Source organism: Xyrauchen texanus, chromosome 1, assembly GCF_025860055.1.
Source record: "Xyrauchen texanus isolate HMW12.3.18 chromosome 1, RBS_HiC_50CHRs, whole genome shotgun sequence".
Classification (NCBI taxonomy): domain Eukaryota; kingdom Metazoa; phylum Chordata; class Actinopteri; order Cypriniformes; family Catostomidae; genus Xyrauchen; species Xyrauchen texanus.
Window position 1 is genome coordinate 44,574,662 of NC_068276.1, and position 17,644 is coordinate 44,592,305.

The 17,644-nt window shown below is 41.6% G+C and overlaps 1 protein-coding gene across 1 annotated transcript in view; it reads right to left on the reverse strand.

The window, feature by feature from the left end:
• Window positions 1–17,644, reverse strand: part of LOC127659863 (neural-cadherin-like) — a 422,183-nt gene that overhangs the window by 155,810 nt on the left and 248,729 nt on the right. Inside the window, exons 16-19 of the mRNA XM_052149856.1 lie at window positions 16,234–16,377; window positions 6,829–7,112; window positions 4,660–6,283; window positions 4,129–4,222 (exon numbers count right to left, since the gene is read on the reverse strand). Coding sequence (XP_052005816.1) covers window positions 4,129–4,222; window positions 4,660–6,283; window positions 6,829–7,112; window positions 16,234–16,377 — 2,146 coding nt within the window. The remainder of the gene's footprint in view (window positions 1–4,128; window positions 4,223–4,659; window positions 6,284–6,828; window positions 7,113–16,233; window positions 16,378–17,644) is intronic.

Below are 17,644 nucleotides of genomic sequence, written 5' to 3' on the forward strand. Positions count from 1 at the left end.
GATGCTTTCCTTATCCAACTTTTATGAACAAAACACATTGCAACTCCAAAAATCAAACAAAAACAAATACCCACATGAAAATGTTTATAATATACTATATGTACAGCAGAGTAAATGCAGACAAATTCCAGTTAAAATTCAAGTTAAAACTAACATTCTAGGTGTAGGATTATCCACTGAACAATGTACATTAAATTAACAACACATTCCATCATTATTGGTGAAGCAAAAACATGTGTGAAAAACACTTTGGTGTGAAGTGGCGTCACTTCATAGACTTCAATGTATTCTGCAGCGCTGTCGCGAGTCATGTGAAAGACCCTTAACGTGTATAAATAACACTTTTGCACATTAATCATTGCTCTTCACAAATCACAAAATGACTGATTATGGTGATATATGAATTAATCACCAGTAATTGCTTTAGATATACAGTGAGGAAAATAAGTATTTGAACACCCTGCTATTTTGCAAGTTCTCCCACTTAGAAATCATGGAGGGGTCTGAAATTGTCATCGTAGGTGCATGTCCACTGTGAGAGACATAATCTAAAAAAAAAAATCCAGAAATCACAATGTATGATTTTTTAACTATTTATTTGTATGATACAGCTGCAAATAAGTATTTGAACACCTGAGAAGATCAATGTTAATATTTGGTACAGTAGCCTTTGTTTGCAATTACAGAGGTCAAACGTTTCCTGTAGTTTTTCACCAGGATTGCACACACTGCAGGAGGGATTTTGGCCCACTCCTCCACACAGATCTTCTCTAGATCAGTCAGGTTTCTGGGCTGTCGCTGAGAAACACGGAGTTTGAGCTCCCTCCAAAGATTCTCTATTGGGTTTAGGTCTGGAGACTGGCTAGGCCACGCCAGAACCTTGATATGCTTCTTACAGAGCCACTCCTTGGTTATCCTGGCTGTGTGCTTCGGGTCATTGTCATGTTGGAAGACCCAGCCTCGACCCATCTTCAACGCTCTAACTGAGGGAAGGAGGTTAAAATCCAAAATCTCGCAATACATGGCCCCGGTCATCCTCTCCTTAATACAGTGCAGTCGCCCTGTCCCATGTGCAGGAAAACACCCCCAAAGCATGATGCTACCACCCCCATGCTTCACAGTAGGGATGGTGTTCTTGGGATGGTACTCATCATTCTTCTTCCTCCAAACACGGTTAGTGGAATTATGACCAAAAAGTTCTATTTTGGTCTCATCTGACCACATGACTTTCTCCCATGACTCCTCTGGATCATCCAAATGGTCATTGGCAAACTTAAGACGGGCCTTGACATGTGCTGGTTTAAGCAGGGGAACCTTCCGTGCCATGCATGATTTCAAACCATGACGTCTTAGTGTATTACCAACAGTAACCTTGGAAACGGTGGTCCCAGCTCTTTTCAGGTCATTGACCAGCTCCTCCCGTGTAGTTCTGGGCTGATTTCTCACCTTTCTTAGGATCATTGAGACCCCATGAGGTGAGATCTTGCATGGAGCCCCAGTCCGAGGGAGATTGACAGTCATGTTTAGCTTCTTCCATTTTCTAATGATTGCTCCAACAGTGGACCTTTTTTCACCAAGCTGCTTGGCAATTTCCCGTAGCCCTTTCCAGCCTTGTGGAGGTGTACAATTTTGTCTCTAGTGTCTTTGGACAGCTCTTTGGTCTTGGCCATGTTAGTAGTTAGATTCTTACTGATTGTATGGGGTGGACAGGTGTCTTTATGCAGCTAACGACCTCAAACAGGTGCATCTAATTTAGGATAATAAATGGAGTGGAGGTGGACATTTTAAAGGCAGACTAACAGGTCTTTGAGGGTCAGAATTCTAGCTGATAGACAGGTGTTCAAATACCTATTTGCAGCTGTATCATACAAATAAATAGTTAAAAAAATCATATATTGTGATTTCTGGATTTTTTTTTTTAGATTATGTCTCAAACAGTGGACATGCACCTACGATGACAATTTCAGACCCCTCCATGATTTCCAAGTGGGAGAACTTGCAAAATAGCAGGGTGTTCAAATACTTATTTTCCTCACTGTATATTATCATGTATGTTTTATATAACCTGTGGAGTTCTTTCTTTGTGTTAATCCTTTATTACAGCTATAATCTTATGAACTTCTAACTCAATTATAGGAAGTATATGTTATTTGGTATCTCTTTGATTGATGAATGATTTCTAGTATTTTGATACAATGCAAATTTGTGTAGGATGCACCATATGTACACTATGAAAGTTGTTTCTTAAAGAGTTTACTAAAACTCTCAAAAGTTTGGGCGCACACAATAATGTGGATCTTATGCTAATCACATGCATGAACAGAATAACCCACCCAAGGCAAAATCTGATTGGGAGAAACACTTCTGGGGATGGACCAGATCGACATGGTTAAAACCCAATGACAATCAGTCCAAGTTGGCGTTTGCTTTGCTTGACATTTGCATTTGCTAGATTTTACACTCGTCCTATTGCACACTCTACAACCACCATGAGCTCATTCCAAGACTCATCAACTTTTCCTTCTGAGCCTTTGTAAAACCTCACCAAAGAATAACTCCTTAAAGTCCTTGCTTCCAGCAGTTCCTCAAGACGTGGAGAAAACGTCATTGCACAGCAACATGTAATCAGGCAACTGGCACAGCAGGCTCCACTCTGCAAACCCAATCATCCATTCACCCCAGAGTGGTTTTCCTGAGAACTCAACATTGACCAACCGGCGCTGCCGAGATTCCCTCCAGTAAACTCTCAGGAGAAACCAAACGCAAGTATATCAGTCTCCTAACTCTTGCTGAACTGGTGCAAATCTTATTAAGCAAACGCACTAAGGTTGAATAGTTAGTATTATGATTCTCTCAGGTTGCGGTCTAAGAAATAATGTCTAACACTGAACTCCATTCATCCTCCATTAATATCACAATTTTCCTGCCACTGTATGAATGAATGAATGAATGTGTGTGTGTGTGTGTGTGTGTGTGTGTGTGCGTGTTTTTGTGATTTACGAGGACAATTTTGTAAGTTACAAATTAGTAATTACAAGGGTATTATGCTATAAATGTGATTTATGAGGATATTTGTAGTGTCCCCATAATTCAAATCGCTTAAAAATCATACTAAACAATGTTTTATTGAAAAAGTAAAAATGCAGAAGGTTTTCTGTGAGGGTTAGGTTTAGGGGTTGTGTTAGGTTTAGAGGATAGAATCTATAGTTTGTACAGTATAAAAGTCATTATGTCTATGGAAAGTCCTCATAATGATAGGTAGACCAACATATGTGTGTTTGTGTGTGTGTTATCGTTTGATTAGTTTATGTGTATTAGAGTAGTTCAACAATGTCTTGTATAATTTTACATGCAAGTGTCTTGTGCTGTGTGCTTACAAGTTATTACCTTAAACTGTCAATTTTGTTACCTTGCTCATAATCAGTGATCATAACTTTATGATATTATTACAGTTGGCCACAGGGATAACATTCTGTCCAGAATTAATATAATACCCTAATCTCAATTTATTGGTGGATGAATAGTTGATAAAGTGTTCATTATTAATTCTGAATAATTTACCTATTATTTTGGTTCTAATTCACTGTAATAACAATTTTTCACTTTTGAGTTATATTGATCTGAAATTCCCTTACATAGGCTTCAATGGAATCTGCAATTAATATCTTGCACATGCTTCCTAATAAAGTAAATATTTAGATATACTCTCTCCCTCTTCCACAGAGATATCAGTCTTCTCACATTATGTTGTATATAGTGAGGATACTGAGAGAGCGAGAGAGCTCAGTCACCTATGTGCTCTGGATATATCAAGGCTGCAGCTGGCCCTGTCAGGATCATCTGTTCACTGTACACTTGTCTCGATTAAAGTGCACAACATCAATAGAGAAGAGCAAGAGAGAAAGAGAAATGCTGGTAAGTGAGGAGAAGGAAGGGTTAGACATTGTTCTCAAAGATCCCTCGACCCCTTTAAAGAGCACAAAGTGTGAACAAAAATGTGTGGGAGGAAGAGAGCTGAGAGATGTGTATAAACATGTTCACAGGGTGAATGGGATGATGTAATGATATGGACATAGAAAGAAAAAAAATGAGCTGGAATGAAAGTGTAGTAAAAAAGAAAATTCTTACTTGGGAACGTGTCCCTCAAAGGCATACGTCTTGTTATCCCAGTCATCTGGATCTGGGGAGTAAACCTTTCCCAGCACATTGGTTGGCATTCTCCCTGTCATTATAAAAACGCTTCTGTCAAATCTGTGTGCAGCAGGTTTATATACAGTATATTAGTATGCTTGTGTCTGCAAAGCACTGAGTGTGCACGTGTCTGAGTGTCTACGTATGTGTCACTGCAAGTGTTCAGCACCGTGCAGAATCGTCCTTAGAACCGTGCTACAGAACCACAGACATATTTCTACAACTGTAGAAGGTTGGGCTATTATTTTAGTCCCAGCTATCTCAACTTATTTTGCAATTAAAATAAATATAAAGTCTGCAAAGTCAAATGGTTTATACAAATGATCAGAGGAATGAACAAACAATTTAAATTCAATGATCAAACAGCGATAAATCAGTTTACATTCTCTGGAAATTTTTATTAATATCACTTTCCCATCATTACTGTCTCTTTTCATGGTCATTACATATGATGTTAGTTCCATTTACCTCTGTGATAGTTTATGAACACTTTCTTCTGTCCAGCTGTGTGGGCATGGTCATTCTCGTCACCAATGGTGATAGTGAGGGTGTTCGTTACGGTCTTTGGTGGACTGCCACTGTCAGTCATGATGATAGGTAAGAGGAACTTTTTCTGTCTCTCTCTGTCAAAGGCCCTCAGGGCAGTGATAGTGGCGGTGTCATTGCCGTTATCCTGCAGGTGAAAGTCACTGCTGTAACGAAACTCCAGAGGGACAGAGAAGGAAAACGGAGAGCCATTTTCCTCTGAATCTCGGTCCATGGCTCTCAGCAATGTGGAGCTCTGGTTAAGCCGCACAACCTGTGGGTCCAGAACATTCTCCCACACTATTGGTGCATAGGCAGCCTCAAATTCCGGGCCATTGTCATTCACATCCAGCAGAGCCATCTGGATAGTCACAGAGCCGGTCAATGGTGGTGTGCCGTGATCGGTCGCTAAGATAACCAAGTGATGCTGTGCAAACCTTTCCCTGTCCAGCTCACTAGCCACAGTGACCAACCCCGACTGGTCCACAGAAAATAAATGGTATGGATCAGACTCTGAAGTGATGCTGTAAGTGATCTCCCTGTTGAGCCCTGAGTCCAAATCACTAGCTGCCAGACTTGCCAGACTAGCTCCTGGGGCAACATCCTCCTGTAACGCAGGTAGTTGCAGAAAGTGTGGGATGAAGACTGGGGCATGGTCATTGCAGTCTTCTACCTCTAGCGTGCAGTGTATCAGGCTGGCGTAGGACAGATCCTCCACTTTGATGGTGAGGTTGAAACGTTGCTCGCCTGGTCTTTCATAATCTAGACGCTTTTTGAGACGAAGGGTCCCCCGCTGCTCCTGTCGATGACTCACCATGTAGAACTTCTGTTCAGGATCACCAGCCACTACACTGAAGGTCAGCTGACCATTCTCCCCAGTATCTGCATCTTCAGCAGTCAGCTCAATGACTGCCATGTTGGGCTCAGTGTCCTCAGGGATACGCACTGAGCATGACCGGTCCAGAAAACGTGGCACATGGTCATTAACATCAATTATGTGTATGGTTGCCGTGGCTGTTCCTGTCATACCTCCCCCATCTCGTGCCTCCACCACCAAGACATATAAGTCAGTCTGCTCCCTGTCAAGGCCGGACATAGCCACTGAAACTGTCCCGGTAGCAGGGTTGATGCTAAACACATCCACTCCACTGTTACCTCCATTGAGGGCAGCATTACCTACAATTCGATAGGCCAGTACTGCATTTTGTCCAACAGCTGCATCATCCAGATCAGTGGCTGTCATCTCCATAACATGAGTGCCTGGAGGGGAATTCTCTGCCACATCACCATGGCAACTGTCTGGGGTGCAAGTAAAAATGGGAGCATTGTCATTTATGTCCCACACGTTGATAATGACATCACTGAATCCTGTTAGCCCCTCGCCACTCTCATCCGTGGCCAGTACCACAAAACGCCACACTGCCCTTGCCTCACGATCTAAAGTTCTCTGGGCATAGATCTTGCCTGTCATCTCGTCAATGATGAACTCACTTTCAGCACCTTGACCATGCAAGGAATACCTCAAAGCCTCCTGGTCCGCATCCTTATCTGGATCGGAGGCTGTTACCTACAACATCAAAGAGAATGTATTGGATTTTATAAAAACATTTTGATAAAAATCTAATTTGAGGAAAATTAAGTTAGGGTTAGGCATTTGGACAAACAGAGTGGTGTCACTAGTTGCAGTTTAAACGTCTAGGAATGGACTTGTAAAACTTTAAAATGAATGCATAAACCTCTAAAGACTTAATATCAATGAGGTTGAGTTAAAGAATATAAAACGCTCAGTACAATCCAATCACAGTTTTCTCTATAATTATAAAACTTAAAAAAACCCAGCTAAGATGCACATAATGAGTGCTTGGGCAATTTCAAATTGAATTGTTGTTTTTTTTTATTTTCAAACAGCCCATTAACGGGGAATAAATGGGGTAATTCACATGTGGATGACAGTAACTTCTCAAAGTGTTTTTGTTATTTATGGAGTTTTATTATGTATACAATTTTCCGTTTTTATAAAGCAATAGGACCCATAATAAAGTTAATATATTTTAAAATAACACATTTATAATCAGAAAATAAAGAACAGAGTTCTGACTTGTATGGTAGTACCTGCAGCACAAAAACAGGAGAACCGTCCAGCTCCTCTGTCACACTGCCATAGTACTCATTCACCGAGAACACAGGTGCCTCATCATTCTTATTCCCAATGGTGACTATTACGGTGGCGTAATCTTCCCACTTCCCATCCGAGGCCAAGACGTGCAACTTATAGAGCTTGTTCTGTTCGTAATCTAGAGGCTGAGCAATGAAGATGGTTCCCACCTCAGGCTCCATGTCAAAAACACCTCCCACGTTACCTGATGTAATCTGGTAGCGTAATTTGGCATTTGCACCTGAAGAATGAGAGCAGCTCATGAAAACAGAGCCACAGACATACACAGCTAAAAAGCCCACAGCTAAAATCTACACACCAGTAAACCAAAGACTTCTTACTCTGACTAAAACTGTTAAATGGAACAATGAGGAAAGCAGACATCTGTATAAACAAGGCCAGACCTTGGCTGAAACTTCTAAAGTAAAAAAAACATCTCTTAAAGGTGATTGTCAAGTGTAGCCTTGGAAACTCACCACCATGGAAACATACACACCAGTAAACCTTAAATTAGTTGAAGAGGTATAAAAAAAATATATTATTTTCTTCTCCTTGCCATTTTAAACAATGGTTCATGAAAACGTACTGAATTTAGGTTCTCCTGCCCTGATAACCTGCTTTATTATATACCTCGTATGAGACTTTCATTCAGATGTTCTATTCAGCTCAAGATGCGCTTTCACTCTGCAAGAACCAATGTTAAAACTTAAAAGACAACATTGTACTTGAAAGTAAAAGTACAGTTCCCTTTACAAAAAGCTTCACTAGTATGCTGCGCTGAGAAAAGTGCTTTGGGAACAATCCTACATGTTTGTGACCAGCTGAAATATGTGTGTAACACGTCAACATTGACCAGAATTTATAGCCTCGGTTGGTTTGCACCTGTGACCAGGCTATAAATGGGTCCTTTTCTTCAGAGCATCGATCTCATGGACGCATATCTTCATATAGAAATTCCGCCACAGCAGGAAGTTCCTGAGGTTCACTTTCGGGGGCGAAGCCTTCCAGTATCGGGATCTTCCATTCGGCCTAGCCCTATTAACCCGCACATTCATGGAATGCATGGATGCAGCACTGGCTCCTTCATGACACCAGGGCATCAGCATTCTGAATTACATAGACGACTGGCTGATCTTAGTGCAGTTCCAAGAACTGGCAGTTCAGCACAGGGATATTGTCTTGGCTTATATGGTTTCTCCAGGTCTGAGACTCAATGTCAAAGAGCATTCCCTTTCCCACCCGTGGAATCACCTATCTGGGGGTTATATGGAATTCGATCATGATGCGGGCACAGTTGTCTCCCGCTCGTATCCATCAGAACATTCAGAACACCCTGAGCAAACTCAGGCTAGGTCACGGTTGCACTGTTCACCAGTATTAACAAATACTAGGTCTCATGGCATCTGCGTCCATGGTGATCCCTTTGGGCCTGCTCCATATGAGACCATTTCAGCTGTGGCTAAAAGCCAGGGGATCTCATCCAAGGGCCAATCCCCTAGGGCTAATAAGGGTTACGCGCCGCATGCTTCGTTCCCTTTCTATGTGGTTCAGACCCCGGTTTCTTACCTTGGGTCCCACTCTAGGTGCGTCTCGTCGTTGCAGGCTGCTAACGACAGGGCTGGGTAGTGGTCTTAAAGGGCACCTATTATGGAATTTTGAAAATTACCTTTCATGTAGTGTGTAACATAGATTTAAGTGAACAAAAACATCCTGCAAAGTTTTATATATGAAAGTTCATCGTAAAAAAATTTATTGTCTCTCAAAAGTAGGAGTTGACTCTGAGTTAATGTAATGAATCGTTTTTCCAACGAGTCATTTTCCTTTTCGTTGTGACGTCAAGACGAAAAATTATCAAATTGGCCGCGCCCACTCACTGCGCGCGCAGACACCAGGGAAAATTTGAAAACATCATGTCGAAAACAAGACGTTGTGTTCTGAAGTGCATATCAAAAGCGACCTTTTTTTCACTGCCCAGGGACGAGCATGTGAAGAATCATTGGCTAGAGTTTATATTTACAACTATACCACACAAGTATAGCCCGAACCTTGTGCTGTGTTTGTGTAATTGTAATGACGATTGCTTTACGAACATGAATGCTTTCAAGTGTGGATTTGCGAGCCGGTTGATACTGAAGGAAGGTTCAGTACCAAGTTTATTTGGATCAGCTTCCTCCTCCGAATCACAACCTGTAAGTATTATTAATAATTGTTGCTTTTATGTGTTTTTTAGCATGCTTAATAAGTATTTGTGTGTGTTGTGTAAGTTACGCTCAGCCCAGCTTCTAGGTCTCCAATGTCAATTTTTTTGAAATATGTGAAATGTTTGTCGATGTTATTGGAGTTGTCATAAAGAATAGAGCAATAACTTGTAGTAATGCAGTGCTTTACCAATATGTTTATGCGTTGGGCTAAAGCAAACAATAACTGATTGGGTGTTTAACACCGAACTTTGGGCTATGATCGCTAACATATATCAACTCAAATTCCTTCTCTGATTTTGATTTTTTTACTACAAAGCAGTGATGGGCGTTCCGTTTCCAACAATCTCTGCACAGAGTATACCAATCACAACTGACTGGGTCATCTGACCAATCACCGCAGATTAGCGTCACGCAAAGGAGGGGTTTGGAAAAATTAGTCGTTGAACGAATCATTTGGAGTCGGTGAGCAAATCAGGTAAACATAAATGCATATTATAATACAACAAAAGTGTTTTTTGTCATTGCATGCATGTAAAACTGTTATTGGGGACTCCCAAAACAATATTAGGAACATTTTAAATGCCATAATAGGTGCCCTTTATGTTGTCGAACAGCTCAAGGGGATGGGAGGGTCGTCAGCTTGGTTTTCACAGTAACTGTCTTGAGTTGATTGCTGTATTTCTGGCCCTGAAATACTTCCTCCAGAGGCTGCCATGTCTTGGTGTGGGTGGGCAATACAGTGGCAGTCTCTTACATAAGCCATCAATGAGGTCCACATTCACATCAGCTAAAGCCCTGGGCCCCAAGACAGACTGTCCAGACAGAAAATAACGACGGGGAGTGGAAACTCCACCCCTAGGAAGTGGAAAAAATCTGGGTGAGATTTTACAGGGCAGAAGAAGACCTCTTTGCCTCTATGAACAGCGCAATGTCTCCTCTACTTCTCCCTGAGTCACCCAGCCCCCTAGGTCTGGACACGATGGCCCGGAATGCGTCTGTATGCGTTTTTCTGCGGTTTCTCTGCTCCCGGGAGTCTTGGCCAGAGTTCACCAGCAAGGGTCTTGCCTCTTACTGATAGCGCTGCGCTGGCCGAACAGGGTATGGTTCTCAGAGTTAATATCTCTCCTCGACGGCTTGCCTTGGGCGATTCCGAACAGGAAGGACCTTCTTTCTTAGGCACAGGGGATAATATTTCATCCCCTGCCCGAATTGTGGAACCTTTCATGCTTGGCCCCTGTAGGGTACCAACTGAGGTACACAGTGCTTTCTCCTGAGGTTATCTAGACCATTTTAAGTGCTAGGGCTCCCTCCACTTGGAACAAATCTGGAGAGATTTTACAGGGCAGAAGAGGATCTCTTCGCCTCTATGAACAGCGCCGGGGCTGGACGGTTGACGCATACATGGCCCAGAATGCACCTGTATGCGTTTCCCTCTACTAAAAGTTCATAATGCAGATCCAGTTAACTGCCAGATTGTTTCAATTCTGGACTTTTTGCAGGAAAAACTGTCAGCAGGCCTATGCCCCGCTACTCTCAGGGTTTATGTGGCCGCCATTTCAAATCAAATCAAATCACTTTATTGTAACACTACCATGTACACAAGTGCAACAGTAGGTGAAATTCTTGTGTGCAGTTCCGAGCAACATAGCAGTCATGACAGTGACGAGACATATACCAATTATAATAAACAACATACTTACACAAAACAATTTACAAATCAAATGTACACATACTTACACAACACAATAATTATATACAACACACACAATATACAATACAATAAGGAGTATATGAAATATATATATATATGAAGTAGTATATTGAGGAGAATATGTTGACAGTCCAGTGTGAGATATAAGATGAATAAAGTGCAGTGCTAATTATTGATCGTGATAGATCAAGTGTTCAACAGTCTGACTGCTTGGGGAAAGAAGCTGTCATGTAGTCGGCTGGTGCGGGTCCTGATGCTGCGATACCGCCTGCCTGATGGTAGCAGTGAGAGCAGACCATGACTCGGATGGCTGGAGTCTCTGATGATCCTCCAAGCTTTTTTCACACACCGCCTAGTGTATATGTCCTGGAGGGAGGGAAGCTCACCTCCGATGATGTTTCTGGCAGTTCGCACCACCCTTTGCAGGGCTTTGCAGTTGTGGGCGGTGCTATTGCCATACCAGGCAGTGATGCAGCCAGTCAGTATGCTCTCTACAGTACTGGTGTAGAACCGAGTGAGGATGTGGTGGTTCATTCCAAACTTCCTCAGCCGTCTCAGGAAGAAGAGGCGCTGGTGAGCCTTCTTCACAACGGCCTCAGTTTGGACGGACCATGTGAGTTCTTCAGTGATGTGGACACCGAGGAACTTGAAACTGCTGACTATCTCTACCGGTGCTCCATTGATGGTGATGGGGCTGTGTTCTCTGTCTTTCTTCCTGAAATCCACCACAAGCTCCATGCTTTTACTGACGTTGAGGGAGAGGTTGTGCTCCTGACACCAGCGTGTCAGAATGTGCACCTCCTCTCTGTAGGCTCTTTCATCATTGTCAGTGATCAGACCTACCACCGTCGTATCGTCAGCAAACTTAATGATGGCATTGGAGCTATGTGTTGCCACACAGTCATGCGTGTATAGGGAATACAGTAGGGGGCTGAGAACACAGCCCTGCGGGGCTCCAGTGTTGAGGGTCAGTGATGAGGAGATGTTGCTGCCCATTCTAACCACCTGACGTCTGCCTGACAGGAAATCCAGGATCCAGCTGCACAGCGAGCCATTTAAGCCCAGAGCCCAGAGTTTCACATCAAGCTTGGAGGGCACTATGGTGTTGAATGCTGAGCTGTAGTCTACAAACAGCATTCTCACATATGTGTTCCTTTTTTTCCAGATGGGAGAGAGCAGTGTGAAGTGTAGATGCAATGGCATCATCAGTGGAGCGGTTGTTGCGGTAGGCAAACTGCAATGGGTCCAAAGAGGGGGGCAGAAAAGAGCAGATGTAATCTCTGATTAACCTCTCAAAGCATTTGCTGATGATGGGGGTCAGAGCAACAGGACGCCAGTCATTTAAGCAAGTGATTGTGGCTTGCTTCGGTACAGGCACAATGGTTGATGTTTTGAAGCATGTGGGGACTACAGACAGGGAGAGGGACAGATTGAAAATGTCCGTAAAAACACCAGCCAGTTGATTCGCGCACGCTCTGATGACGCGGCCTGGAAAGCCGTCTGGGCCCGCAGCTTTACGGATGTTCACCCGTCGGAAGGATCGGGTTACATCCACAACAGAGACGGTGAGTGAATCAACCTCTGTAGCGTCAGCAGCGAGTGCTCTCTCCGCGAGGGCGGTGTTACTGTCCTCAAAACGAGCATAAAATGTATTAAGTTCGTCCGGGAGAGATGCAGCGGTGTTCACAGCGGAGTCTTTATTCCGTTTGTAGTCCGTGATGGTATTAATTCCCTGCCACATGCTTCTAGAGTCAGTGGTGTTGAACTGACCTTCAAGTTTGTGCCCGTACTGGCGTTTGGCTTCACTGATGGTGTTACGGAGGGCATAACTGGCTTGTTTACGCTCCTCCGTGTTAGAAGAATTAAAAGCGGAGGTCCGAGTCATTGTCTGTTCTCACTGCTACCATCAGGCAGGCGGTATCGCAGCATCAGGACCCGCACCAGTCGACTACATGACAACTTCTTCCCCCAAGCAGTCAGACTGTTGAACACTTGATCTATCAGGATCAATAATTAGCACTGCACTTTATTCATCTATAATATTACACTGGACTATCAACATATTCTCCTCAATTCAACTACTTATATACACTCACCTAAAGGATTATTAGGAACACCATACTAATACTGTGTTTGACCCCCTTTCGCATTCAGAACTGCATTAATTATATGTGGCATTGATTCAACAAGGTGCTGAAAGCATTCTTTAGAAATGTTGGCCCATATTGATAGGATAGCATCTTGCAGTTGATGGAGATTTGTGGGATGCACATCCAGGGCACGAAGCTCCCGTTCCACCACATCCCAAAGATGCTCTATTGGTTTGAGATCTGGTGACTGTGGGGGCCATTTTAGTACAGTGAACTCATTGTCATGTTCAAGAAACCAATTTGAAATGATTCGAGCTTTGTGACCTGGTGCATTATCCTGCTGGAAGTAGCCATCAGAGGATGGGTACATGGTGGTCATAAAGGGATGGACATGGTCAGAAACAATGCTCAGGTAGACCGTGGCATTTAAACGATGCCCAATTGGCACTAAGGGGCCTAAAATGTGCCAAGAAAACATCCCCCACACCATTACACCACCACCACCAGCCTGCACAGTGGTAACAAGGCATGATGGATCCATGTTCTCATTCTGTTTAAGCCAAATTCTGACTCTACCATCTGAATGTCTCAACAGAAATCGAGACTCATCAGACCAGGCAACATTTTTCCAGTCTTCAACTGTCCAATTTTGGTGATGGAAATTGTAGCCTCTTTTTCCTATTTGTAGTGGAGATGAGTGGTACCCGGTGGGGTCTTCTGCTGTTGTAGCCCATCCGCCTCAAGGTTGTGCGTGTTGTGGCTTCACAAATGTTTTGCTGCATACCTCGGTTGTAACGAGTGGTATAACTGCCGCATACTGGATGTTTTTCCCTTTTCACACCATTCTTTGTAAACCCTAGAAATGGTTGTGCGTGAAAATCCCAGTAACTGAGCAGATTGCGAAATACTCAGTCCGGCCCGTCTGGCACCAACAACCATGCCACGCTCAAAATTGCTTAAATCACCTTTCTTTCCCATTCTGACATTCAGTTTGGAGTTCAGGAGATTGTCTTGACCAGGACCACACCCCTAAATGCATTGAAGCAACTGCCATGTGATTGGTTGATTAGATAATTGCATTAATGAGAAATTGAACAGGTGTTCCTAATAATCCTTTAGGTGAGTGTATATTTCATATACTCCCACTTATTGTATATTGTGTATTCTATATTGTGTGTATTGTTTACTGTGCATTGTATATAATTAATGTGTTGTGTATGTGTACATTTGATATGTAAATTGTTGTTGTGTAAGTATGTTATTTATTGTAATTGGTATATGTCTCGTCACTGTCATGACTGCTATGTTGCTCAGAACTGCACACAAGAATTTCACCTACTGTTGCACTTGTGTACATGGTAGTATGACAATAAAGTGATTTGATTTGATTTGATTTGATTTCTCAGTGCAGCATGCTAGTGAAGCTTTTTGTAAAGGGAACGTCTCGGGTTATGTATTGTAACCCTTGTTCCCTGAAAAAAGCAGAATGAGATGTTGCGCTTCTTTGCCGCACTGGGATGCCCCAGGACTGCTCTTCAGAAACAAATATCTGATGACATGCTGGTGGCACATCCATTTATAGCCCGGTCACAGGTGCATCCAATGATTACACCAACCGAGGCTATAAATTCCGGTCAATGTTCATTGATGTGTTACACACATATTTCAGCTGGTCACAAACATGTAGGATTGTTCCCAAAGCGCTTTTCTCAGCACAGCATCTCGTTCCGCTTTTTTTCAGGGAACAAGGGTTACAACACGTAAACCGAGATGTTCACAAAACCAGCCTCAAATACCTTAAACCTTTTTTTCTCAGCACCACCAACTCACGCCCATTCTGGACATTTGTGCAGGTGAATCTGAATTACCTTTTTCATTCTGAGTTAAATAATTGACAGCTTAGTTTTACTGCCAATAAAGCAAAAGAAAGGTAAAAGAATGGACTCAAGCATAACAAAAATTTGATCTTCCTCAGTGCTTCAAGTAATTAGATGAATACATAAATCAGTGAATTAATTAACAGGAAGAGAGAGAGCTGCAGCATATAGTAGACTAAAAGGGAAGGAATAATACATGTTTGGATCCCCTGTTGAGCTCTGTTAATTAAACAGTGAAAGATGCAGGTGTACACATGTTGTGCTTTGAGCACACTGTTTTATTAAATTCTTTATTGCTTCTTCACTGTTATTTAGCATTTTGGACCCAAAGCGCAGGTCTCTGAGGTAGGTAATAAATGCAAAGAGACTTCATATAAACAAATATCATGATTAAGCAAAAAAAAAACTTTGCTTTGCCATTCTTCAGGTCTCTTGCAGCATGTTTGGATTTTTCCACTGGTAAGAGGTTAATGAATAGGAAATGACACATTAGGAGCATTCTCGTCAGTTCATCTTCAACGTCTCATATTGCCTTGGTACCTCTGCCAAATTGGGTTGGGGAATATTTCACTTCTATATTTTCTGCTAATGCACAGCATCAAACACTTCTTCCTTATGAAAGAGCAGATGCACTATGATGGCTAGGCAGCTTTCCGTGGCTCTGCTCCAGTGGCTAAGAGAGTTAAGACGGAGCTGCAGTGAAGGCTGAAATCTATTCATCGGGATAAAGCGTTAGGCTTGGGGACTGTTCATCCACTCTAGGCTGTAATATTATGGATGCCTGATATAAGAGCACTACATAGGGGAGTGCAATGTGGATTCAACCAGACCAGAAGAAATTATGCACTTCACAAGTAGATCTGTACAGCGCGACAGGCTGGCTGATGGGAAATGAGTTATGTGGATTATCCTCTTTTGCATACGTATCCAGAGATAACACAAAAACAATTATTTGAGGACTTTGCATAAAGTGTGAAGTTGGTTATCGCTGGAGCAACGTTTGAAGAATTTGTTCTCTGGGTATAATGATGAAGATGTGGTACAGTTGTTATTGCAGAGAAAAGAAGAATATGTAAACAATAGCTCTGAGACACACATGAGCTCAAGGGAACATGTTCTAACAGCTTTTTATTAATATCACTGTGTGCTAGACAAAACCGGCAAAAGGTTGTCCAATTGTAAAGATTAAAAGTATTTCCACTTATTTCTTTCAGATTTTTGTGTTTTAAATCTCTTGAATTAATTAACTTTTTATGAGAGGCATTGGAAAATGACGAATTTGTTGTACTTTACACACTATAAATAAAACATAGCAGGCGTTGAGGATCCCACTTGAGCTGAGATGTCAAATATTATCAACACTATGAGCAGAAATCCAACCTCATTTTCACCCAGAGTCAACACTCTACATTTCTCACCTCCATCTCACAAATGATCACATTGTTCTATCCATAATCTGTTACATCTTCTCATATTTGCCTACCTTCATCTTCATCATTAGCGCTGACAGTGAGAATGGTGGCACCCATATCAGCATCCTCATCCACATCAATTTCATACACAGACTGCGCAAACACCGGCTTGTTATCATTCACGTCACTGATGAAAATGCGTACATACGCCGTATCTGATGGTGAGAGTAACAAAAACAAACAAACACGATTAGCCATCCATGTTCATACTCTGTCAATGCATTCAGCCATCCACACTCTGTTATCACTCAATTATCTTCCTTTACTATTCTTGTCTTTCTGATAGAAGAAGTGTGTAATTTGTATCCCACTAGAGTTGCATTTCCATGTTTGGAACGCATTAGTAAACTATAACAGGATATATAATACAACAGAGGTGAATGGGAGATCACCCCATTTGTTTCCATTAGCACCAACAGCAAAATAACACAATCTCTTCTTACGTTTCTATGGCTTTTCAAAACAGGAAAAATTAAACAAAAAAATAAAAAATAAAGAAATGAGTGGGTTTGGTTATTTGCAATAATTAATAATGGTCAAAGCTAATTATTAATTATTGAAAATCAATAGGACATTGATTAGAATCAACATTAGAATTTTTAATCCTTTAAATCAACAATCATCAAATATAACAATTAATTAAAAAATTCTACAGAATATGAATTTTTATAAAATATCATTATTAATTAATAAAATCAATAGAACATTGATTAGAATAAACATTATCTTATTGATCCTTCAAATCAACAATTATCAAAGATAATTTTCAATTATCAAAATCAGTAGAATATTAATAAGGATTAATATCACCAGGGGCACCACCCTGGAATCAGGAACTAATAACCAGACAGTATAGCAGTCTCACAAGGATTGTTCTCTAAGGAAAACAATGAAGGCTTGAATCTGAGCACTGACATCCCCTGCCAGCCCTTGACACAGGTGCATGCAGAACAATACCAAAACACTTCTCTTTAAAGTATAACAAAGTTTATTAGTGCAGTAATATCAATTAATATTCAATACAATGCAGTCAATAAACTTCTGACTTCCAACTACAAACTAAACAGTAACATTAGATATGGTAACAAATAGGTCTATGTAAATGAGGAATTGTCAAACCAAACAAAAGTAAAATATGGAGTGCCACAGGGATCAGTTTTAGGGCCTCTGCTTTTCTCCATGTATATGCTTCCCCTGGGAGATATTATCAGGAATCGTGGAATAAGTTTCCACTGCTATGCTGACGATAAACAACTTCATATTTCTTCAAAACCTGATGAGATTTCAAAATTCTCAAAATTAGCAGAGTGTATTAATGAAATAAAAGATTGGATGACCAGAAATTTCCTTCTACTCAATTCTGACAAAACAGAGGTTCTAATTATTGGACCAAAAAACTCTAAAAATAAGCCACTAAAATAT